The sequence below is a fragment of the Delphinus delphis genome, chromosome 19, assembly GCF_949987515.2.
Source record: "Delphinus delphis chromosome 19, mDelDel1.2, whole genome shotgun sequence".
NCBI lineage: Eukaryota > Metazoa > Chordata > Mammalia > Artiodactyla > Delphinidae > Delphinus > Delphinus delphis.
This window is the reverse complement of record NC_082701.1, coordinates 25,505,871-25,531,250: the sequence shown is the minus strand read 5'-3', so window position 1 is coordinate 25,531,250 and position 25,380 is coordinate 25,505,871. Positions and strand designations below refer to the sequence as shown.

The 25,380-nt window shown below is 40.6% G+C and overlaps 2 protein-coding genes across 11 annotated transcripts in view; one reads left to right on the top strand and one right to left on the bottom strand.

The window, feature by feature from the left end:
* UTP18 (UTP18 small subunit processome component) overlaps positions 1–18,088 on the bottom strand; it is a 39,546-nt gene extending 21,458 nt beyond the window's left edge. For all 3 annotated transcript variants that reach the window (XM_059996844.1, XM_059996845.1, XM_059996843.1), the window contains exons 1-7: positions 17,650–18,088; positions 15,899–16,011; positions 13,405–13,503; positions 11,325–11,392; positions 6,961–7,049; positions 5,303–5,428; positions 4,314–4,488 (exon numbers count right to left, since the gene is read on the bottom strand). In XM_059996844.1, coding sequence (XP_059852827.1) covers positions 4,314–4,488; positions 5,303–5,428; positions 6,961–7,049; positions 11,325–11,392; positions 13,405–13,503; positions 15,899–16,011; positions 17,650–17,979 — 1,000 coding nt within the window. In that variant the 5' untranslated portion in view covers positions 17,980–18,088. The remainder of the gene's footprint in view (positions 1–4,313; positions 4,489–5,302; positions 5,429–6,960; positions 7,050–11,324; positions 11,393–13,404; positions 13,504–15,898; positions 16,012–17,649) is intronic.
* Positions 18,089–18,356: 268 nt separating this feature from the next.
* MBTD1 (mbt domain containing 1) overlaps positions 18,357–25,380 on the top strand; it is a 67,853-nt gene continuing 60,829 nt past the window's right edge. For 4 of the 8 annotated variants that reach the window (XM_059996837.1, XM_059996836.1, XM_059996835.1 and 1 more), the window contains exon 1: positions 18,459–18,729. In XM_059996837.1, the coding sequence (XP_059852820.1) occupies positions 18,709–18,729 (21 nt within the window). In that variant the 5' untranslated portion in view covers positions 18,459–18,708. The other 4 variants (XM_059996840.1, XM_059996841.1, XM_059996838.1 and 1 more) reach the window with 4 other exon arrangements.

The window sequence follows — 25,380 nt, the reverse complement described above, 5'->3', positions numbered from 1 at the left end:
TGCACAGCAAAGGAAACCATAAACAAGACCAAAAGACAACCCTCAGAATGGGAGAAAATATTTGCAAATGAAGCAACTGACAAAGGATTAATCTCCAGAATTTACAAGCAGCTCATGCAGCTCAATAACAAAAAAACAAACAACCCAAAAATGGGCAGAAGACCTAAATAGACATTTCTCCAAAGAAGATATACAGACTGCCAACAAACACATGAAAGAATGCTCAACATCATTAATCATTAGACAAATGCAAATCAAAACTACAATGAGATATCATCTCACACCAGTCAGAATGGCCATCACCAAAAAATCTAGAAACAATAAATGCTGGAGAGGGTGTGGAGAAAAGGGAACACTCTTGCACTCCTGGTGGGAATGTGAATTGGTTCAGCCACTATGGAGAACAGTATGGAGGGCCCTTAAAAAACTACAAATAGAACTACCATATGACCCAGCAATCCCACTACTGGGCATATACCCTGAGAAAACCAAAATTCAAAAAGAGTCATGTACCAAAATGTTCATTGCAGTCCTATTTACAATAGCCCGGAGATGGAAACAACCTAAGTGCCCATCATCGGATGAATGGATAAAGAAGATGTGGCACATATATACAATGGAATATTACTCAGTCATAAAAAGAAACGAAATTGAGCTATTTGTAATGAGGTGGATAGACCTAGAGTCTGTCATACAGAGTGAAGTAAGTCAGAAAGAAAAAGACAAATACTGTATGCTAACACATATATATGGAATTTAACAAAAAAAAATGTCATGAAGAACCTAGGGGTAAGACAGAAATAAAGACACAGACCTACTGGAGAACGGACTTGAAGATATGGGGAGGGGAAAGGGTGAGCTGTGACAGGGCGAGTGAGTCATGGACATATACACACTAACAAACGTAAGGTAGATAGCTAGTGGGAAGCAGCCGCATGGCACAGGGATATTGGCTCGGTGCTTTGTGACCACCTGGAGGGGTGGGATAGGGAGGGTGGGAGGGAGGGAGACGCAAGAGGGAAGAGATATGGGAACATATGTATATGTATAACTGATCCACTTTGTTATAAAGCAGAAACTAACAAAAAAAAAAATTGAAGCCTGACAAAATTTATAACATGGCCTTGAGAAAGAAGATACAGAGCTTTAAAGATGTCAGGTGTAAATGTTTCTATGGATTAGGGAATGAGTTTTTTTTTTTTTTTTTTTGGCCACCCCACACAGCATGTGGGATCTGAGTTCCCAGACCAGGGATCGAAACCACGCCCCCTGCATTGGAAGCACGGAGTCTTAACCACTGGACCGCCAGGAAGTCCCAGGAATGAGATTTTTAGGTCAACTGCTGAGCAACTGATAGATAAGAAAAGAATGGCCAATTTAATTAGAATAGAACCAAATTCCATAGGATGGGAAATGAATTGGTGCTTAGTTACAATCTTCTAAAAAATTCTTTTAATATTTTAGAACCCTTGAGCTTACAGAAAGAGAAAACTAAGGCTCAGCAATGACCATATGCCTATAAATCAAAATGGCTGCCTGACTAACTGAATTCCCAAATGGTCAAATTCTTTGTGTTTTCCTAGAACAAGACAGCTCCCTTAAGAACTGCCCTTCTGGGACTTCCCTGGTGGTCCAGTGGTAGAGAATCCACCTTGCACTGCAGGGGACAGGGGTTAGATCCCTGATCAGGGAACTAAGATTCCACATGCCTCGGGGCAACTAAGCCCATGCACCCCAACTACTGAGCTCAGGCACCTCAACTAGAGAGCCTGTATGCTGCAAACTACAGAGCCCATGCGCTCTGGAGCCTATGTCCCATGCACCACAACTAGAGACAGAAACCCCACATGCCACAACTAGAGAGAAGCCTGCACGCTGCAAGAGAAGATCCCACATGCCTCAACGAAGATCCCGTGTGCCGCAACTAAGACCCGATGCAGCCAAAAATAAAATAAAATAAATAAATAATAAATAAATCTTTAAAAAAAAAAAAGAACTATTCTTCTAGGGACTTCCCTGGTGGTCCAGTGGTTAAGACTCGGTGCTCCCAATGCAGGCAGCCCGGGTTCGATCCCTGGTCAGGGAACTAGATTCCACGTGCCACAAATAAGAGTCCACATGCCACAACTAAAAGATTCCCGCATGCCGCAATGAAGATCTTGCATGCGGCAACAAAGATCCCACATGCCACAACTAAGACCCGGCACAGATGGATAGATATAGATAAAAGAACTGTCCTTCTAAATGATGCAACAGAAACTGCTTCTGAACTTTGAAATAGTAATCTGTGGTTCTTAACCTTTCTGTGTGCCAGTCTGGTGAAGTGTATGATACCCTTCTCAAAATAATGGTTGTTTAAAACTTTCGTAACTGAAGGAAATGCTAAATTTCATTTAGAGATTAGTGAAAATAAAGATGGAATGTTTTTCCTATCCAGCCTCACAGACCCCTGAATTTTGAGAGTCCACGGACCCCACTTTAAAAGCCCTGACAGGTTAGTGGAAGGAACCATCAAAGTGGAATTCTTCAGAATGCATCAATTCTGAATTCTTCATTTTTCAGACTTGCATTTGCAAGAACCAAGAGCTCACATACATGTAAGGCTTGCACATCCTAACTTGTCAGCAATTTTCCCCCTTGTTCTACTGTCCTTAATTTCCAGTTATGAATACTGTTTTATAATCACGAGACTGAGAATTATATTCAATAACACCACAAGAAGAAATACATTTGATTTACTATTATAATTATCATTATTACCAAGTTATGCTTATTGAGGAAAGAGAAGGAAAAATATTAAAAGGCAAAGATAAATGCCATGTCTTAGAAGAATCCGGTGATCAGATGCACACCCCTGCACACCAGCAGATCCACAGTGCACATCACTAACTACTGGATCTCAGCCACCCCTGGTTTGCTTTTCCCAAGAGGATGCAAGGCAAGGAAGGACCAGAGCACATTCCTTTTGATTAGCGGAATGACATTTAAGAATAATAACTACTACATGTTGTTTTCTATTTCAATATGGGGAGACAGTTTAAGGTTTTCCAACTCAAAGGGAAGTCCATGGACCAGTAGCATCAGCAGCATCTGAGAACTTGTTAGAAATGCAGAATCAGGCCCGCCTCAGAACAACAGAATCAGAGTCTGCATTTTAACAGGATCCCCAGGTGATTCGTATGCACATTAATGTTTAAGAAGCACTGATTTAAAGCATAAATAGATAAATTAAAACCGCCCTTGGAGGGCTTCCCTGGTGGCGCAGTGACTGAGAGTCCGCCTGCCGATGCAGGGGACACAGGTTCGTGCCCCGGTCCGGGAAGATTCCACATGCCGTGGAGCGGCTGGGCCCGTGAGCCATGGCCACTGAGCCTGCGCGTCCGGAGCCTGTGCTCCGCAATGGGAGAGAAAGAAAAAAAAAAAAGAAAAAACCCCTTGGAAAGGATCACTGAAAGTGTCAGGAACACAGGAAAGACCAGACCAGAAACACTGAAAATAAACTTCATAAATGTTTCTAAAGTTGGCCTTACTCACTTTTAACCACTAGCAGAAAAAAGGCTGTACAGAGCAACCTGTAACCTTTACAGCCCCACATATGTGCAATTTAACAGGGAGACTGCCAGCAAGCTGTAGCGTATGACAACACCTCCCAAGATTTATAATGTTAACCCAACCAACTTCATTACAAGGACTTTAGTTCCCAAAGGATTCATGAAGGTGTCATTATATTTTTGAGGTAATGGGAGTAGGAGAATGCAGAAGACGAGATAAGGCAGAGGAAAGATAAATTTTTATCTGATAAAAAAAGATGTATTATTTAAGTAGTTCATTCTTCAAAATACATTACAAATTCCAAAAGCAGTGCTTTATTTCCTTTAAACGTAAACCAAAATTGTATTATAACAAACAGCAGAAGCACTGGAGGGCACCCAAATTACAGATCAGAGGAGTGAAATAATTTGTCCAAGGCAGTAGAACCCAGGTCTTCTAGCTCCCAGGCTCATGTTCTTTCTGCTACAGCAACTGCTAATTTTACAGCCAAGTATTTGCAACTGCTTTTCTGGTCTAGGGGAATATATATTTGCAAATTATGATTTTCTTCCCATAGGTACTCAGTAAAAAGTCAGTTCACTTTTTTCAAACAGGTTATCTCAACCACACGACATTTTCCAAATACTAAAACCAAAGAAATCCTTATTTTTAATAATTCTATGGGGAGGAAAAAAAGTGGTTGTAATACTGTTAAACAAACTCAACTATGGGCTGGGGGGGAGGGAGGTGCGTGTCAGCTATATGTTCATTAGAAACCTTACCTCTTACTTGATGCACAGGAATTAGCTTTCCAGCCAGCATATCATAGACATAAAGAACCTTGCTGTGAGTACTCGTGGCTAAAACCTCTTCTCCATTAGCACTAAAACAAGCTTTAAAGATTGGAAACTTTTCCAAATAGATGCTCTGAATCTTAGGATTTGTTTTTCCATCAACCTATAAGGAAGTACAAATATTCCTTTTGATTATTTCCACAGACCATGTAAGCTGATTGTAAACACTTTTCACTACAAGTCTTTTTTTAAAAATTTATTTATTTATTTTTGGCTGCAGTGGGCCTTCATCGCTGTGCACGGACTTTCTCTAGTTGCAGCGAGTGGGGGCTACTCCTCATTGCAGTGCACGGGCTTCTCATTGTGGTGGCTTCTCTTGTTGTGGAGCAAGGGCTCTAGGCACATGGGTTTCAGTAGTTGTGGCACGTGGACTCAGTAGTTGTGGCTCATGGGCACTAGAGCACAGGCTCAGTAGTTGTGGTGCACAGGCTTAGCTGCTCTGCGGCATGTAGGATCTTCCGGGACCAGGGATCAAACCCGTGTCCCCTGCATTGGCAGGCGGATTCTTAACCGCTGTGCCACCAGGGAAGTCCCTACAAGTCTTCATTTAAAAATGCATACCTGGGGCTTCCCTGGTGGCACAGTGTCTTTCCCTGGAAAGACATTTCTAGGGCATCAAGTGAGTAGAAAGGTGCCACTTTAGGTAAGATGGCAAGGAAAGACATTTCTAGGGCGTCATGTGAGCAGAAAAGTAAGAATGAGGGTTTCCCTGGTGGCGCAGTGGTTGAGAGTCCACCTGCTGATGCAGGGGACGTGGGTTTGTGCCCCGGTCCGGGAAGATCCCACATGCCATGGAGCGGCTAGGACCGTGAGCCATGGCCGCCGAGCCTGCGCGTCCGGAGCCTGTGCTCCGCAACGGGAGAGGCCACAACAGTGAGAGGCCCGGGTACCGCAGAAAAAAAAAAAAAAATGCATACCTGAAATAGCGATACAGCATTATCTAATCCAGCGACCATCACAACCTGTGCACGAGGATGGAACTGCACAGACGAGATCCGAGCAGTAGTAGGACGTTCAGCATTAGCCTGCTGGCAGTGCTTCATCTACAGAAAAATAAAGCTGGAATTTTATCAATTCGAATGGGTTAACATTATTTTCTTTAAAGCATGAAGACACTATAAAGTAGTTTACAATGCAGAAGAAAGTGCACTGGAAGAGTAACCAGAAGACCACAGCTCTGCTACCAACTAGTATTCTAGTACAGCGCTTTACCATACAAGAATCCATTTTTCGGGGGCTTCCACTACATTGAAAATGCAATTACATAAAAAACACAGTATCGTATGATGTTTTCTTTGTAACCCCTGAAGATAAATTTTTGTGGTGACTACATTTTCAATGGAGGTGAATTCACCCTATGAGGAGCTAAATGAATTATCTGCACAGGGTGGGGAGTGACAGAATCACTCTAATAATTTACCATAATAAGGTCCCCTCTCACCATCTAAATTCGCATGCTACCCTTTTATAATGGGGAAAATTATGTCAAAGAGAGAACTGTTCATTTGGCATATATTTAACTGAAGCAAGTGCTGGGTAGGCACTTGGTTACCACAATGAACAAGTGAGACACAGTGATGAGTTAGACAGTAACTAGAGTAAGCCACTTCAGATAGGATGGCAAGGAAAGACATTTCTAGGGCATCATGTGAGCAGAAAGGTGCCACTTGAGGTAAGATGGTGAGGAAAGACATTTCTAGGGCGTCATGTGAGCAGAAAAGTAAGAATGAGGGCTTCGCTGGTGGCGCAGTGGTTTAGAGTCCGCCTGCCGATGCAGGGGACGTGGGTTCGTGCCCCGGTCTGGGAAGATCCCACATGCCGCGGAGCGGCTGGGCCTGTGAGCCATGGCCGCTGAGCCTGCGCATCCGGAGCCGGTGCTCCACAACGGGAGAGGCCACAACAGTGAGAGACCCGCGTACCGGGAAAAAAAAAAAAGTAAGAATGAGTTGGCCACTGGCAGTGCTTAAAGAACACATGGAGGGATGAGCAAGAGCAAGGGTTCAGGGGCAAGAAAGAACTTGGCATGTGCCAGAAACAGAAAGAAGGCCTGTGTGGCATGAGTAAGGAATAAGAGGAAAAGGCATCAGATGAAGCTGAAGACATCGCCAAAGGCCAGATCCTGTGAAGGGCAGTGTAGACTATGGTAAGGAATTCAGAAGTTTTCAAAGAGCAATGAAAAGTGACAGGACATGATATTTTATTTTTAACAGATCCCTCAGGCTACTATAGGAAGAACAGTTTAGGAAGAAGGAAAGTTGAAGTGGAGAATCTAGCCACAAAGCTGTTGCTATGCACTGGGCGAGAGATGAGAGCAGCATGAACAAGGCTGGTGCCAACAGAAGGAACAAGAAATGCAAAAGGGGGAAGCAAATAACATTCCTAAAAAATTCCTGGGAACATAATTTAATCTTGTTTTTGCAAAAGGTAAAAAACCTAACACAAATATTTACCAAGGCAAAATGATAGCAAGCACATTTAATCCCACAGATAACAGGAATCCATACATTTGTAACTGGGAAGTATATTGGATTTCAGAGGTAATTAGTTGGATTGACCCAATTTTACTGATTCTCACCTTTAAGATTCCTTTAGGAAGAGAGGTTGATGTGGATATGAAATTCCCAGTCCTTTGCAACAAATCATCTTCATCCTCTTCACTTTCATCTAAATCAAACAAACCCATAGGCTGATCTTCAGAATCAATGAGATGGCCATTACCTATCCCAAACATCTATATTTCAAACTTCAACTCCCCTCCCAGTCTCCCAACCTCAATCGTTTTATTTAAGCTGCAACTGGTAAAAGTAAAACAGCAAAATAAATTTGAAGGAGAGGAAAACGATGACAAGACCTCCATGTATATGGTTAAAATCAACGCCTGACTCTGGAACAAAAGACACGCATTCACTACAGTGACTAAAACAACATGAAATGAAGATGAAACGGAGTCAGCATTTAATTTAAAAAGAGAAACTCGTAACAGTGGCAAGATGGGCAACAGGATGAACAGCAGATCCAGCTTAACAACTCACAGGAAAAAGAACTAGAACTTTTAGCTGACTGAAACAACAATGCCAGCAAACTGTGTATCAAAACTTCCAAGAGAGGTAATAGGGCTGCTTTTCCCCTGGAGATGACTGACGATTCTAGTAAAGAAAGCTGAGAAGCTAAGCAGAGTGTTTAAAACACTTGCAGGGTTAAGAGAGCAAAAACTAGTACCAAAAGCCCTCTAAGGTTCCTAAGGAGTCTGGTAAACCACCAGGCTCTGGATTGTTGCCACAAAAGGCTATACATAAAATTAAAGGTGAAATCAAAGAATTACGAGAAAATCTCCCAAGAACGGAAACCCGGCCTTGAATCCTCACACTCTCTCACTAGAATAAGATGTTCTAGGATTGCTAGTGCCCACTGCCCAACCACCTACCCAAAAACAAACATACAAATTCTCTGGAGAAAGATACCATTGTCCTAGACCTCTAGTTAATCAATACTATTTCTCATATACAATGCCCACCACTCAATGACATATAACCAGGTAAATGACAAGGTAAGATAACTTAACTGAAAACCTAAAGAAAAACAAACAATCCTCACAGGAGATCTAGATAATGAAGTTATCAGACATAAAATTTTTAAATATTACATTTAAAACTCATAGAAAAAGAGATCAGGTCTGTGGTTACCAGAGATGGAGGGTAACGTGAGGGGAATTGGATGAAGACAGTCAAAAGGTACCAACTTCCAGTTATAAGAAATAAGTACTAGGGATATAATGTACAACGTGATAAATATAACTCTGCTGTATGTTATATATGAAAGGTGTTGACAGTAAATCCTAAGACTTCTCACCACAAGAAAAAATACTTCTTTTCTACTTCTTTAATTTTTATCTATTTTTATCAGGAGATGATGGATGTTCACTGAACTTATTGAGGTAATCATTTCATGATGTATGTAAGTCAAATCATTATACTGTGCACCTTAAACTTATACAGTGCTCTATGTCAATTATATCTCAGTAAAACTGAAAGGAGGGCTCCCCTGGCAGCACAGTGGTTGAGAGTCCACCTGCCGATGCAGGGGGTCACGGGTTCGTGCCCCGGTCTGGGAGGATCCCACATGCCGTGGAGCGGCTGGGCCCGTGAGCCATGGCTGCTGAGCCTGTGCATTCGAAGCCTGTGCTCCGCAACGGGAGAGGCCACAACAGTGAGAGACTCGCGTACCGCAAAAAAAAAAAAAAAACAAAAAACAAACTGGAAGGAAAAATAATAATAAAAAATAAATAAAATAAAAAATTTATGTTTAACATATTAGAGATAATGAAAGGCAAGACTCAGAATTAAGCCAGAGAACTAGACTATTAAAAAAAAAGAACCAAATGGAAATTCTAGAACTGAAAAACAGTAATTAAAACTAACACCCCAGTGGATGGTGTTAACAGGATATCGAAATTACCTGAAGAGAGAATTAGTGGTCTGGAAAAAGGATCAGAAAAAAATATCCAGACTAAAGTACAGAAAGCAGAAAGACAGAAGATACAGAAAAGAACACAGTCTACAGCCATACCACCCTGAATGCACCTAATCTCATCAGAAAAGAACAAAGAATGTTTTAAAAAAATTTTTTAACATACATGTAATTGGTATCCCAGAAGGAAAGAAAGAATGGAACAAAAACAACGTGTGAAGAGATAACAGGCAAGAATTTCCAAAACTTAGAAAAGACATGTAGCCAGATTCAACAGCACCTATGAAGACCAAGCAGAATACAAAGCAAGCTAAAAACACTGGAATACTGCGGCAGGGGGCTGGGGGGTGGGGGGTGGGGGTGAATAAATTGACAAAACAGCAACAATAAAACTCCATAATATTAAGGAATTACTACTGATTTCTGAAGGTGTATGATAATAGCATTATAGCTGTGTTTAAAGGGAGGAGTACTTCTCTTTCAAAGATGCTCAATCTAGGGACTTCCCTGGTGGTCCAGTGGTTAAGACCCCGTGCTTCCACTGTAGGGGGCACAGGTTCAATCCCTGGTCAGGGAACCTGCATGCCAGTGGGCCAGTGGGGGGGAGGGGAAGGTAATTCAGGAAAAAAAAAAAGATAATCTAGTATTTACAGATAAAAACAAATAATACGTTGGAGATAACCGTGAAGCTGGGTTGTAGTCACCACTCCGCCAATAAGTATACCTTGGACAAGTCACTTCTATCTTTTTGAACTTTACTACTGTCATATGTACAATTAAGGTATTAGACTTGGATATCCCAGATAGTAACAGACTGGCTAACTGTTGACCTAATTCATTTCCTTTTTCTCCTGGGCACAAAGACAAACTATATTTCCTCGTATTGCATGCAGTTAGTGTGGCCTCATGACTGAGTTCTGGCCAATAAAATGTAGGTGAAAGTATCACGTACCACTTCCAGGACAGGACAATAAAAACTTCCCTTGGTGAGTTCTCTCTCTTCTCCTATAAGTCAACTGGTGGTCAATATCCTAGGCAACATTGGAAGAGCCAGCCTGAAGATGGCAGAACGTCTATAAACTTGGGTCCCTTAAGTAGAGCATCACCTTCTCACCACCTCAATTGTACTCATAGGAAAAAAAACAATTCTATTGGATTAAGCCACTGGGATCTGGGAGATTTCCTGCTTCAATGTCAGCATAAACCTAATCTATATCTAAACTGCTATAGTTCTATGAATCCAATATTCTAAAATGGATAATAAAATTATATTTCATCCAGGGCCAAAAAAAAAAAAAAAAAAAAAAAAACAGTGACAGGACAAGATGATTAACATATTTAAAAAAACCCGGAAAGACATTTCTCAAATAACAGAAGACGTTTATATGAAAGAGAGATAAGATTATATCTCTTCGAAAGGTAGGACTACAGTGTAGGGAGGCTGAATTTCAATAGTAAAAAAATTACAATTAGTTTTTAAAGAGAAGAAGAAAAGAGGAAGAAATAGTCTAATAAAGAGCACAACATTATTTGAAATATTTAAGCAGAGGCTAAATTATCATCTAACAGATGTTATAGAGAAGTTTCTTGCAGGAGATAAAGTCGGGCTACATCACTAAGAGTCCTTCAACCTCTAAAAGTATCTGGTTGGAAACCAGAAAGTAAGTTTCTACTTAATAACAGATTGAGTTTTCTAACAGAATTATATAAAACTGGCTCCTTGGAAGGGCTCTCTATACGTGAATACCATGAAGACTGACATGGGTGGGGAGATGGGAGGGAGAGGTGATGATGATAATCAAACAGAGGTTCATCAGATACCAAAGATGCTAAGAAAGGAGCTCCTGTATTACAATGGGAGGATATACTCTGGAGTTCCTCAAGGATTTCAGAAGTCAATTCCAAGGCTAAAATTTATAACTCCAAGAACTCAAATCAGATCTTGGCCAAACCATCCATATAAATAATATCTAAACTCAAAGATCTAAACAGCAGAAAACAGTTTTGGTACAAGTCAAACTTAAAATCTGCAGTTGAAAAATAGGTTTTTAGAAAGTGAATAATCATCTGGGCCTAACCTGACATGTGCTCCCTAGAAAGACATTCCATTTCCTAGTGGATAGCTAGATCAGCTGCTCATGTCTTTGGAAGGGGCTCTGAATCAAGAAATAACACTACTACTTATTTTTTACTTAATCTATGCCATAATGTAACACAGTTCTGTTGAGGAAAAACATCATAAAATCCATCCATTATTGTCTCTACAAGTAAAGAATATGCTACTAAGTACCTCTTACACTATTGTAGAAGAGCTTCCTTCAGAGAAATGATAGACTTCAAAACCAGACATAAAAAAAAAAAAAGACATATTTCAAACACCAGGTTTTAACAAGCCTCGTGAGAAACCTCAAACAATAACAGAACAGGAATAGGAATCTATTTACCAACTTAAACAGAGGTGTCAACACTCACCATCTGAAGATGTTTTCCGCTTATTGGTTTCTGCCCAGGCAGGTACTCCCCCCATGGCATGCTGAAATCTAAGCAAAAATGTAAAAATAAAATATTGTAGTGACCACTGTATTTATATAGAGTTTAATACATTTCAAGAATATAGGTCAGAGCATGAATAGAATCTCTTCCAAAGAAGTTATCATCTTTCAGAACAGAAGGGCTACTCACACAGGATAGTCCTAAATTGGTAATAACCACCTGGATACATATTTGTTGTTATTTATTTACATCTAGTTACATAGTTGTCTTATTTGCACATATCAACACACCAGATTTGGTGACTAAGTAAAGAAATAGAAATCTCTTTGTGGTTATAAATCAATGCTATAGTACACAGAGTACACAAAAGAATACAAGAACATGTCTGAAAGAAAACAACCAGATTGGTAAAATAAACAAAACTTCATCATATATCCTTTGCATAAAATGGGAGCATTTCATCCTGGAAAAAGTAAGCTTCAGGAGAAGCATGACAGTTATATTCTGAAGGGCTGGTATTTGGAAGCCTGAAAAGAATCTTTCTGTTTAATGCAGAATCACAGACAAGTCCACCAAACTAAGCCATAAGTAACTAGAAAACTGGACAAAATATGTGAAACTATTTTCAGAAATTGGACAACAGGCAACATAGGACTATGATCTCTAAGAGAAGAAAAATAACAAGGTGAGCAATGCCATTACTGGGATTTTCCCCTCAAGGCATTTTTATAAGACCCTGACACAGAAACAAGGAGAAAAAGATCAGACTTGAAAGAGGCTGAAACAACACGAATTTGAGGGGCAGTCAACTGTAGAAGAAAAAGAGAAAGAGCTCCAGAAATCTGCACAGGGGTCCACAGACACTTCTTCTGAATACTAAACTGCACACTCATAGGATGAAACTCCATGAGGTCAAGCAAAGAACTACTAGGGGTCTGTAAGTTGCACAGAACCAAAACTCAGACATTTGAGTTCAACCAGTCAGAGGAAGGGTCCTTACTGAACACTCAGGGCATTCAGGAGAGATCCCAGGAAGGTCATAACTTAATAATGGGGCTAAACCAGCCTAGAATAAATGCTACTGTAGAAGAAAGCTAAAAACAAATCCTGAAAGGATCCAAGTGATTTCCAAGTCAATTAACTGCCTGCCAAGGCAAAGTTCAATACACATTAAAAGCAAAAAACAAAATCCAGACACTGAACATTCACACTGCCCAGAATCCAATCAAAATTACTAGATATACAGAGAAGCAGAAAAACATGAACCATAACCAGAAGAAAAAGCAGTCAACAGAAACAGAAATGACCAACCTGACAGAATTAGCACACAAGGACTTTAAAATAGCTAATACACACAAAAAGGAACAAAATTGTGCCATTTGCAGAGATGTGGATGGACCTAGAGACTGTCATACAGAGTGAAGTAAGTCAGAAATAGAAAAACAAATACCTTATGCTAACACATATATATGGAATCTAAAAAAAGAAAAAAGGTTCTGAAGTACACAGAGGCAAGACAGGAATAAAGACGCAGACAGAGAATGGACTTGAGGACACGGGCAGGGGGAAGGGTAAGCTTAGACAAAGTGAGAGAGTGGCATGGACATATATACACTACCAAATGTAAAACAGACAGTTAGTGGGAAGCAGCCATATAGCACAGGGAGATCAGCTCGGTGCTTTGTGTCCACCTAGAGGGGTGGGATAGGGAGGGTGGGAAGGAGATGCAAGAGGGAGGAGATGTGGGGATATATGTATAGCTGATTTGTTATACAGCAGAAACTAACACACCACTGTAAAGCGTTTACACTGCACTAAAGATGTTAAAAAAAAATAATATCATTGATTATATTTAAATGGTGGGATTACAGGTTTTTTCCAAAGTTTTTTGTACTTGATTCCTTCTCAGGCCCCCATACTAAAACTTAATCATGTCTTCCAAGAACAATGCTCTTCCAATTCAAAATGGAAATCTGACTACCCAAGAAGCCAAAGACTGAGCAAATCAAAATACTGGTTATAAATACATCTTGGCAAACCTATAAAAAAGGACACTTACTCTTCCTTAAGTCTCTTTTGAAGCTCATCTTTTGAAAGTTTATTTTCACTGGCATTTTTCATCATATCTTTCCGAAAACGATTGTTCATCATGTCAACCCTATAAAAAAAACAGAAAACAGCATGCTTTCAATAACTTAAAGAATCAACATAAATAGTTGCTGCCTTTAGTATTTTGAGCAAACAACACAGGTCAAGATTTATAAGATGTGGAACATCTCCAATGCACATTCTCCATTCTTCCCGAAACAAAAAGGAATCTCCAATATTTCGGATCATCTAGTTTACCCTTTGAAGAGCTATTTCAAATTCACAATTACTTATCTAGACACAGCTTATGCCATTCACCAAAATAAATTCCAGGTAAATCAGAGTTAAATACAAAAAAACATAAAAAAACAAAACCCAAACCTTAAAATACTGTGAAGGAAAAATACAGGCAAATATTTCTCTCTGAAGAACTTTTTACTAAAAACAACAGGAAAAAAAAAAAAAAGGAAAAGTGTCATAGACTTCACTACATCAACATTAAAATATTCTGTGCATCAGACAACATTAAAACAAACTTAAAGGCAAACAAAAAGCTAGATAATGTGCAATAAATTTGACATATAAAGGTTTGAAATTCTCAATATGCAAGGAGCTGATATACTAAAATCATTAATAAACAGTCTCATCTGCCATTTGCAACAACATGGATGACCCTGGAGGACGTCAAGCTAAGTGAAATAAAACAGACATCAAAGAGAAGTACTGCATAATCTCACTTACATGTGGAATCTGAAAAGAGTAGAATACGTAGAAGCGAAGAGCAGAATGACGGTTACCAGGGGTGAGAAGGTAGAGGAAATAGGGAGATGTTGGTTAAAGGGTACAAAGCTGCAGTTACGTAGCATGACTGCAGTTAATGACAATATTATACGCTGGAAATTAGCTAAGGGAGTAGATTTCAGGGGCTCTCACCACAAATAAAAATGGTAACCATCTGAAGAAATGGAAATGCTAATTAGTTCACGTAACTATAGTAATAACTTCACTGTGTATACATATAGCAAATTATCATGTTGTACACCTTATGTACAATTTTTATTTTAAAAATAAAAAAACAAAATGAAAGTCTCCAGTAGACAAATACGCAAAGACATAATGGAGACTACTTTTAAGAAAAACCAACGACTAATAGTTTTCTCAACACAAGTTAGATGTTTCCTACCCTAAACTGTCACCCTAAACTGACAATGTCTGAAAAAAGAGAAATCATTGCTTTTATTTTTTTTTAAGATTTTTTTGATGTGGACCATTTTCAAAGTTTTTATTGAATTTGTTACAATATTGCTTCTGTTTTATGTTGTGGGTTTTTGGCCGCAAGGCATGTGGGATCTCAGCTCCCCCACCAGGGATCGAACCCGCACCCCCTGCACTGGAAGGCAAAGTCTTAACCACTTGGACCGCCAGGGAAGTCCAGAGAAATCATTGCTTTTAAAATGGAGTGAAACGGACACTTTTCAATGGAAAGGTAAATTAGCAGAACCTCAGGGTCAGCCTGGCAGTATTTATCAAGAACCTTAAAAATGTCTGCTCTTTGACTAAGTTCATCTACCTCAAAGAATCTTTCTTAAATAATTTTAAGTAGAAAAAGATTTATGTATAAAGATGCTCATCTCAACATCAATCTTTTTTTTTTTTTTTTTTTTTGCGGTACGCGGGCCTCTCACTGTTGTGGCCTCTCCCATTGTGGGGCACAGGCTCCGGACGCGCAGGCTCAGCGGCCATGGCTCACGGGCCCAGCCGCTCCGCGGCATGTGGGATCTTCCCAGACCGGGGCGTGAACCCGTGTCCCCTGCATCGGCAGGCGGACTCTCAACCACTGCGCCACCAGGGAAGCCCAACATCAATCTATTAAAAGGAAAAATATTTATCCAACGATAGCTACATAAATTATGGTTAAATCATATAATGGACTATAATACATCCATTTTAAAATGTTTATAAAGGTTTTTTTTTTTTAATTGGGGAAAATACTTGCAATACAATACATTCTCATCTTAAGGTACATATTGTACATTATGGCTAACTTTTTTTGGTCTTTTCTCAATTTCAGGCATTGTGTTAAGAGCTCTACATACACTATTTAATCTCAAGAGCCTTCTGATATAGTTACTATTATCCCTATTTTACACATGAGAAAAGGTAGGTTCCAAACTTGCCAATGGTCAGTTAAGAACTGGCCAAACTAGGAGGCAAACTCAGGTCTGACCCCAAACACTGTGCTCTTTTAGCTTTTCTATACAGCACAGAAGAAAGAGGGAGAGATGTATGCCAACATGTTAACAGTGGTTCTCCCTCGGTGATGGGATTATGAATGATCTTTGCTATACTTTCCAGTATTTTTCAAGTCTTCACGTACTCACATATTCAGAAAGAGAACTTTCTTAAAACCTGCAAAGTAACTTTTGAAGAAGCAGGGACTCCAGAAGAAAAATTAGGCAACCTACATCTCCTCATCTTCATCTTCTTCATCCAACCAAACTGGCTTCTTCTGAGGTGGAAAATTATCTTTTGCTTCATTCTCCACTTCAGAGTCACCTGAGTCTTCTTGTACTTGAACCTAGAAAAGACAAAATACCCACAAGCACTGAGTCTTTCATACCCCATGGTGGCAGACTTTGCAGAATAGTGGCTTGTAGAATGCTTTGTTTTTATGGCCCTCTTATCAAATTATGGGACAGAATGCTACCACAGCAAATGCTGGAGATCGAACAGAAAATGAGGAGATTAGAGAATGGCACCCCCCGTTGGACACATGAGGTAAGATTGGAATAGTCAAAGAGTCAACTTGCTGAAAGGAAAAAACCAAGTAAGACAAGTAAAAAAGGTAAGTTGACAGATGAATAAAGGAGCAGGGAAAATCACAGAACTACAGAAATCACAGGACCAAAGGCAGACACCAAAGATAAAATAACATGACTGAATGTCATAATTAAGTCATATTTCATATTCATAAACATACTTCTCCACTTTTCTTAACTGTTCTTGACCCCTCACCTCCTCAAGAAACTTTATACTACCCAAACAAATCTAAATCTAGACCACAGAATTTCACCTGAAGTGAGCTTGAGAGCTTTCCCAAAACCACATGATAGAAATGTCCAAATGATTTCTACTTGCTGTATTATTGGCCTATGATCCTTCAAAGCCCAACAAACCCCACCTCACTTAAACTGTTTCTTTTCCCGAATTGGAAACTGTCACACAGTTCAGCATTTTTCCAGTAGCATTTCTCTATCTCCCAACTAGATTCTGCAACCTCTCCCATAAGCACCCAAATGAGGTTCTGGCAATCAACTGATACTTGCTAGGTCTGCATTCGCTTATCAAACTGAGTAATTCTCAGTAAGGCTTTGCTTGACTACCCTATGTAAAATTTCACAGGCTCCCTTGACACACGCTTATCTCCCTTTTTTGAACGCCTTTATTTTTTTTTTCCTTCAGCACTTCACTGACATAACTTGAATTTTATCTTCTGCCTCTGCCACTAAGTATCCAAGCTCCAAGAAGGCAGGGATTTTTGTTAGTTTTCGTCCACTGCTGTTTCTCCTCTAGTGCCTAGAAACTGCCTGGGACTCCCTATATTGGAAGAAAAGACAGGTATAGGATTAAAAAAAAAAAAAAGCAAAAAGCATGCAAAAAAATTATAATCAATTAATCATGCAGGGTTTGCACTGCCAGGAGAAGTATCTGGCGCCAAACTGGCTCACAAATATTACTTTAATAGACGAATACACGGTCACTCTCAAAAGCTGGCTTATCAACCACTCGATGTGGTTGTTAAAACAGACTCCCAGGCCTGTGCCCACAAATTCTGATTTCACAAACGAAGTGGAACCCCTGAATCACAGCAAAGTATTGAGGCAGGCGATTGAATGACCAAGAGAAAAGAAACACTGAGTCTGGGGAGAAAACAGTGGAACTGAGCCACTGCCACTAATCGAAAGATGCTCACGATTAGTTGGCTAAACGAATATGTGTTGAGCGCCTGCTGCATACCAGGCTCAGTGGCTCCCTCGGGGGCGGAGAAAGGCGCGATCTCCGCCCTCCCGGGACTTTCAGTCTGGCACCCCGCGGCGCCCGCATTCCCGGTTCCCTCCCACCTGAACGCTCCCCTGCGCCACAGGTCGCCCAGGCTCCGCCCTAGGAGGCACACCGCCCACCGAGCGCCCAGCCCGCACGTCGCGGCCTCCCTTACCCGCGGGCCCCGCAGACGCCGCAGCAGCGCGTCCTCGTCGTCCTCGACGTCGCCGAAGACCAGCTCCTCCAAGCACCGCTCCACGGCCGGCTTGTCCTCCTCCAGCGTCTGGCGGTTCCGCTGCCGGAGCCGTCTCTCCTCCTCGGCCGCGACTACGGCGGCCGCCGCGCGCGGCCGGGCCGGCGATTTCCGCTGAAATGAAGGAGCAGCCTTTTGGAGCGGCCCGTCCGGCCCCGCGGCTCTATCGTCCGGTCTCATTCGGGTCTTCCGGTCTGGTCTCGCTCCGGCTCTCCGGTCCGGTCTCGTTCGGCTCCTCCGTTCCGGCGGCATGGTTCGGTTTGAGAAGGAACGCAGGTGCTCACGTGGATCCTCACTGCGCGTGCGCCGAGGCCCTTGCTTTCCGTAGCGGCTGAGGCCACAGGGGGCCGGAAAGAGGCTGCACCGCCCTGTGAGCACGTGACCAGCACTGTCCCCCTTGTGTAACGCCCATCCCCTCACGAGCCCCTCCCCGTGTGGGAGTTCCTCCGAGAGAACCAATCTTCCGGGTGGAGGGGGAAGCGGCGTGACTGGAGTGGAAATTTTTTTCCAACACAACTTCGCAGCTGCAATTGATTGAAAGGAGCGCAAGAAAGCCAGGGTATAAACTGAGATGACAGGCTAAAACTGCTACTCTTCTTCCTAACTTTTTAACCACTCGACTTACACGAGCCCAATCGCCTTTTCCACCCCTTCGTCTTGGTACGGCCCTTGGAGTACGGAGCCTGCAGAGGGTCCCACGCTGGAAGACAGACGGAGGGTATGTAGGGAAGTGGGCCAATCGGGGCGCGGGTCACGGCGCAGGCGCGCTGGGGAGGGAGGGCTATGCTAATGTTGTTGATATCCTGGGGCCACCCGAGTTAAAGGGGGGAAATCCGGGGGCTGCCGCCGCCGCCACCGGTCTGGGCCCAGTCGGGGCCCCCCTGTAGTCGCCGTAGTCCCGGGGAGAGGCGCCTGCCCCCAGCTCGGGAGGGGGCGCCGCGGGCCCGGGGAGCACGGACAGCCCCTACCCATGAGGCCCTGATGGAAAACACAAAGGATCTGGTGAGAGCCGAGCGCGGCATCTGCTTTGTGTGCCAGGTTGGGGGGACGCCGGCAGCCCCCCGACCCCAGGAACCCCTGCAGCCCCCTGACCCCGCTCCCAGGCCTGCTTCTCCATCCCACGCCCCCTCCACCTCCGGAGCCCCCTCCCCCTACCGGCCGTTAAACGATTCGGGGGTTCCCCTCCCCCCATCCCCGGACTCATCAGGGTTCTCTCTATCCTCTTTACTTTTTGGAAGAAAAATTTTAGAAGAAAGTTCTCTTCGTTCCGGTCTCCCGTCCCCCTTCAGCTCTGGCTTGGGGAGAAAGGCTGGATTTGAGACTTCCTTTTTTGGCCGCCCAAGAATCGGGGAGTGGAGTCTTCACTTCTCCCAAGGGGGCAGAGTTTTGGTGCTTTGCAGGGGAAGGCGCCTCTCGGCTGTGGGGCAGGTGCCACGAGGCGTTTCGCACGTGGAGGTGGAAAAATTGAAAGGGGGCGGGGTGGGCACGTGTGGGATGGGAGAGGTGGGAGTGGTGATTGGGAAGCCGCCGCCTATTTAAAAGGGTTCTAGGTCGGTGGGCTTTTACGACCGTTGCGTTCTCTTTTGTGAAATAAGAATCCTAACATTTCAGAGTCGGAAGAGACATTAGAGGTCACCCAAAGCAGCCGTCCCCTGTGCAGCCTCTCTGACAAGTGGTAGGTAGCCTGGCCTCTGCCTAAACCCCTGCAAACACTGAGCGCTCGCTGCTGCCATGGAAAGCCCTTGCCGTTCAGTTCTGATTGTTGTCTGCCTACCCTTATTAGACTCTTTAGACTCATTCATGTCCTTATTAAGTGGATTCCCTTTTTACTTCTCAAATTTTCTCTCACATTCTCCTCACCCACTGCTCATTGGCCTATATTTTGTGTGCCAGGAAAGAACAGCAGGGAAGTGGGGGAAGGAGGGCTTGAGAGATAGTGAGGGCCGTCTGAAAACTTTGTTTTGTTACATTTGTCAGTTCAAATGTGCTGGCTTCTATGTCTGAGAATGGTTGATATTTTTCTACAGGAAGTTTGGGAAATAGGATCTGGGAATTTCATGGCTGTTTTCTCTCACTAGTGCATCTTTTTAAAGTTAGAAATTTCAGCATTCTATCTCAAATCACATTTCTCGTTGCCTAAATCACTTTCCCTAAGGGATGCCTAAATTGCCTCTTGGAGATAGTACCAAAGCTGTTAGAAGCATCTCCTGGTACAGGGATGATCAGAAGAACTGCACTCCCCACCACCACCTCCTTTTGACCTGTGTTTTCCTTTCAAGCTGGGCTTCCTGCTTGGGGCCCCTCCTTCACAATACATTCTCTTTTTCGTTTCCAATTTTTAATGAGATATGAAATTTTTGCAACACTTTAATATTTGCCTAGAGTTTGCAATATTTTTCATGCTTCTTGTATTAGTATACATCAGTAGTTATCACTCGGTGGTTTAGATAGTTCAGTTCTACTATTGTCCCTTAGCATTTTTCTAATACTCTCCTTCATTTGGTGAGCTATGCTGCTTCCAAGAGAAGTTTTATTGGCCTAGGAATCTTGGGGGCACATGTTTTCCTCTTCCTAATATGGTGAAGTGGGAGTCAAGACGTAACAGATAAAATGTAGAGGTAATGAATCTAGTATAAAAGCCAGAGAATGAATTTTACTTTAAACTCCCAGTCCCCCGGTTAAAATGTTAGAGCACAGAAATTGTTTTCTCTCCCCCTTTTATGACTTGGAGACTGTTGCTCTGCTCTAATGTGCTTACACTGTATTTTTTTTCATTTGTTTACCTCTACACCGATGAGTGTTTAGAAAGAAAATAGCTGTCTTTTTTTGCACCACCTCCTTCCCTGAATAACAAGTAGCTTCTACTTATGTAGAACCCCATACTCCACGCTTCTGGGTGACTTGCAAATTATGGCAAAAACTGTCTGAATAAGTATCTGTTCATAAGTATCTTATGTTGAACCATGTTTTTTAACTGTCCAGTTTTTAATTTTGTACACACTTTGACATGTGATATTTTCTCTAAATCTAGTCACTGAAAGTTAACATGGGAATGAATACTAGATACTGCTAAAAGTTAATGGAGCTGCATAATTCTGTCTTGAAAGTTTTCATTAACGTGAAATTCCCAAGTTCCTGTTCACTTTAAACATGAACTGTCATGACTTAAGCTGACTGACTTTGGAGACGTTTGCATTCTAAACATACTAGACAGGAATGACTGGTTTTATTTTTAAAGAAGACACTACTGTATATTTTTATGGCTGGTTATATGTTGATTTAATTAGTGTCTAAACCTTTTCTTAGATGTTCAGAGGCTTCAAACCCTCAGTTTCATCAGAAATTAAAACTATTTAAATTGTTTTAAATGTAACATAGTTGTCAAAGGAAGGTTAAACTATAGCTTAGAAGTGAAAACAACCTATTAATGTTATAAATACAAAACCACTAGATTACTGAAAGCCATGAGTTCTCAGTGATTTGAGTGACCACATCCTAAAATTAGACAAGTCACTATTCTTTTGGTTGCTCTTTGTTTCTCAATTGTTCATCTTTAAAATGTTTGCTAAGTAAGATTTAACTTTTTCATATTTATAATGTTAAGGTAAGCCAATTATCATTAGTTTCAGAGTTTCAGATCCAAAAGAAAGATAAAAACATCAGGATGGTAAAAGAGGAAGGAGTTAATAGTTAAACTAAGATATGCCTCCTAACACTAGGGTATTCTTAACTGTCCAAGGCTACTTTTAATTTTATACAAAAATTGCAAATTGTTTGATTTTAGTCATGAATTTTAAATAAGCCTTTGTTTTTTTAGGATTTTTTTCCCATAAATTTAAAATTTCTTACTGCAACCCACAAGGAAGGGTGGAAAGAAAACAATTCCCATTTGAATAAACCCTAAATTTTTGGGGATGAAGTGATGCAGTATGAGGGACACTGGCAGATTAGGTTAGCATTTCAATTCTGCCACTAAATAACTTCATATGCCTTGTTGGACAAGATTCTATGCCTCAGTTTTCTCATCCTTAGAGTGGAAAGGTTGGTCTAGAATTAACATTATCCAATAGAACTTTCTGCAGTGATGGAACTGTCCTATATCTGTGCCATGTGTATGGTGGCCACTAGCCACATGTGGCTGTTGAGCACTTAAAGGGTAACTAGTGTGGCTGAGGAGCCCAATTTTCAATCTCATTTAATCAGGTGTAAATTTAAATAGCCACATGTCTGCCACACTGGACAGATAATAGAACAGTGTTTTCCAAGCTTAGCTCATCACCACAATCACCTCTTGGGGATCTTATAAAAATACAAAACCTCCCTCTTGTGGGTGATCAATCAGTAGGTCTGCAGTGGAGCCTTCTTCAGAAAGGTTTATCAGATTGGTTAGAGCAATACTGCATGAGAAGATTTCTGAGCTCCCTTCTAGTTCTCACTTTAGTATTGATAACTTAAAATGTAATGTAGTAGAAATGAGCTACGGACAAAGTTGGCAAACTGGCCAGGCTCTGCCTCTGCCACCTCCTGACCTGTGATCTTAATGCAGGTTGCCTAATCTCTTCAGGCTTCATTTTCCTCATCTAAAATAAGGGCCAGCCAGGAATCAGCCGTGCCTTCCTCCCAAGGTTTCCGTAAACCTCCAGTCAGATGTGATGACCACTGTATAAGAAAATGGGAGCTGCTATAAATGATAAAATGTTAAGATATCTATCCAGAATCCCTTTTTCTTATTTCCCTTTTCACTGTTATTATCTAATTCCTACTTATATTGTAGAACTAGTTGTATACAATACGCATTAATTAATTTAGTAATTTCTTGTTGTCTCAACTATTTGGCCATAGTTTATAGTCTAGTTTTAGGATGTGCATATTAAGTTTAACACTTTTTTGTACTTCTGGTGCTTAGCATAATGATTTGTATATATTGCTCAGTAAATGTTGGATAATACCATCTATTACTTTACTATTAGACTTCAAAATTTTAATTAGCTAGTTTCAGATTATTTTATACACCAGAGAAATAACCCCCTTGTGTGCATATGTGTGTTTAACTCTATTTCAATTGTTCCATTATTAATACCCTATAGTGTTTATTGTTAGTGATTGTGTATCTTTTGAGCAACCAGCTCCAAATATATTTTTAAAACATAAACACCAAGAGAATGTCATCATTTTGCATCAGTATTTTTAGGTATATCAAATCAAGATGATGCTGAATAACCTATTTAACTTATTTTTGCTACATTAACATTATAAATGCTCTTGTTTGATTACTTAAATTACATTTACACTTCAGCCCAGCCTTAATATGAATTCAGTTATTTGGAGTAGAATTGATAGCTGATAATGAATGATCTCAAAGACCCTCTCGGTTACTGTATTTCAGACTTAATTTTGACGAGGTCATCTTATTTTTAATTAGCTTTTCAGGTTCATACTTAAGGATTCATAACTTTCTTCTGAAGAACTGAAAGTGCATTCATGTGAATTATTTTATTTTTCAAACATCCTTCCTGTGTGGTAAGTGGTGTTTTCCTTATTTAGAAGAAAGGGAAACTGAGACCCAAATAATTGTTACATCCAAAGTCCTGAGTAATAGAACCAGGACTTGAACCCAAAGAGATAGAAATTTGTACTTTTTATATATCAAAGATAGCTTCCCTTTGCTCACTGTTGCTTTAAATCTTAGAGTATTGTTATGTAGAACATTGTCCTCTCCTGTCCTTCTCTGGGTACTTTTCACTTTCTCTAGGTGGGATATTCAGGATATTATTGCTTTCAGTTTCGATGACTGTATTTTTGACATGGACTTACTCTTTCACATTGAACTTGTGGGAAACAAAAACCCAACAATCCCAAATCCTTACCATTTATTTTTCTCCTAATAGTAAACTTAGAAAGCCAGAAGGCCTTTCTGTTTAGCCCAGTGAATTGTATCTTGATAGTGGTATGAGGAAGAAAGCAGCAAGAGCTAAGTAGCTCTTACTGAGTCCAGTCATCATAGAGTATCTGTTAATTCTTATTTTGAACTTTGTCAGTTCACACATACAACGTTCAGACTTAAGGTTCTAGAAAACTTATATTCCATGACTAAATATAAAACTTTGATAATTATATGGGTCACTGTACCCTGTTAGTGTGGATAATGGAGAATTGGTTAACTTTTGATTAGTTTATTCATGTTGAAATTATGCTATTAGGACTTGGTTGCATATTTATATGTGCTTGCATTTAGAATCTCAAATATTTTCTGTAAAATTTCTCCTGGAGAGGTTTACACTTTTATTGCAACCTGTGGGGTGATTATACAAATAAGTTAATGGTTATACTTTTTAATTCCTTTGTAGATTTTATAAGGAGGAAGGTTCATCAGGGTTACAGTCACGTAGGAAAATGAAATTCTACTGCAATTTATGACTTCCTACATTTTGTCACTCTAAAAACCTCTTTTTTGTTTTATTTTTCATTATAGAAGTGTTACATATTTACTGTTTTTAAAAAAAAAATGAAAAATATGGAAAAGTTAAAATTATCCTCCCATCCCATTCTCACACTGTTAACAGTTTAGCTATTCCTTCAGGATCTTTCTAAATGCATACATAAACAAACACAGATATATCAATCTGTGCATATACCAGCATATATTGTTTCTTTTAATAAAAAATGAGTCATATTATTCGTATTTGGCAATTTACTTTTTTTCAGTATTTCAAATACTTTTTACTCAGTATTTTACCTATAGTAAATCACCCCCCTACTGATGGTTAGATTGCCTTCAGTTTTTCACTATTACATTATTGCTGCAAGAAATATCCTTCCACATGGATTCTTGTGTCCTGTGAGTATTTCTGAAGGACAGATTCCTGAAAGTGGAATTCCCTGGTCAAAGGCATGCTCATTTTTTTTAAGTTTTCATAAGTAATGCAAATTGCCTTCCAAAAAGATGGCATATGTTTGCCTTCCTACCAAGTGTATATGAGTGCTTTTTCTCCCATACATAAATTTACCAATGCCAGATATCATCAGTCTCTCAATTTTTTTACCAATTATTGAATTCTTTAGAGGTAGTTTATACTTTATAAAAATTAACTTTTATTTTTATAAAACAAATGCATGCACTTGATAGTACCATGTAAACAATAGTAGAAGTGTACCCCCAAAAAGGATCCCTTGCAGCAATCTTTTTTTCTCTTCCCAGTTCAGCTTTCATGAGACAAGTACTTTTTTTTTTTTTGGCCGTGCCTCATGGCATCTTAGTTTCCTGACCAGGGATCAAATCCATGCCCCCTGCAGTGGAAGCACGGAGTCTTAACCACTGGACTGCTAGGGAAGTCCTGAGACAACTACTTTTAATTCTTTTATCTTTTTGATCTAATATCCATCTCCATAATTCTAAATATTAGACTTCCATTACCTGATGTATGAATTTTAGGTATTATATTTTGACTTCCTCTGTGCTAGTTGAGGAGTTACCATATATGCCCTAATATTAGGCAAGGTCTCACCACCTGCAGTCATCCCATCACCTTATATTCAAAGCCTTGAGTAGTCACCTAATATGGTTTTTCAGTTTTATTTTGAAGAGCAGTGTGTTCAGAATGGCACATTACCTGAAACAGTTTTATTTGATATTTGTTTTCTGTGCTTACAGAA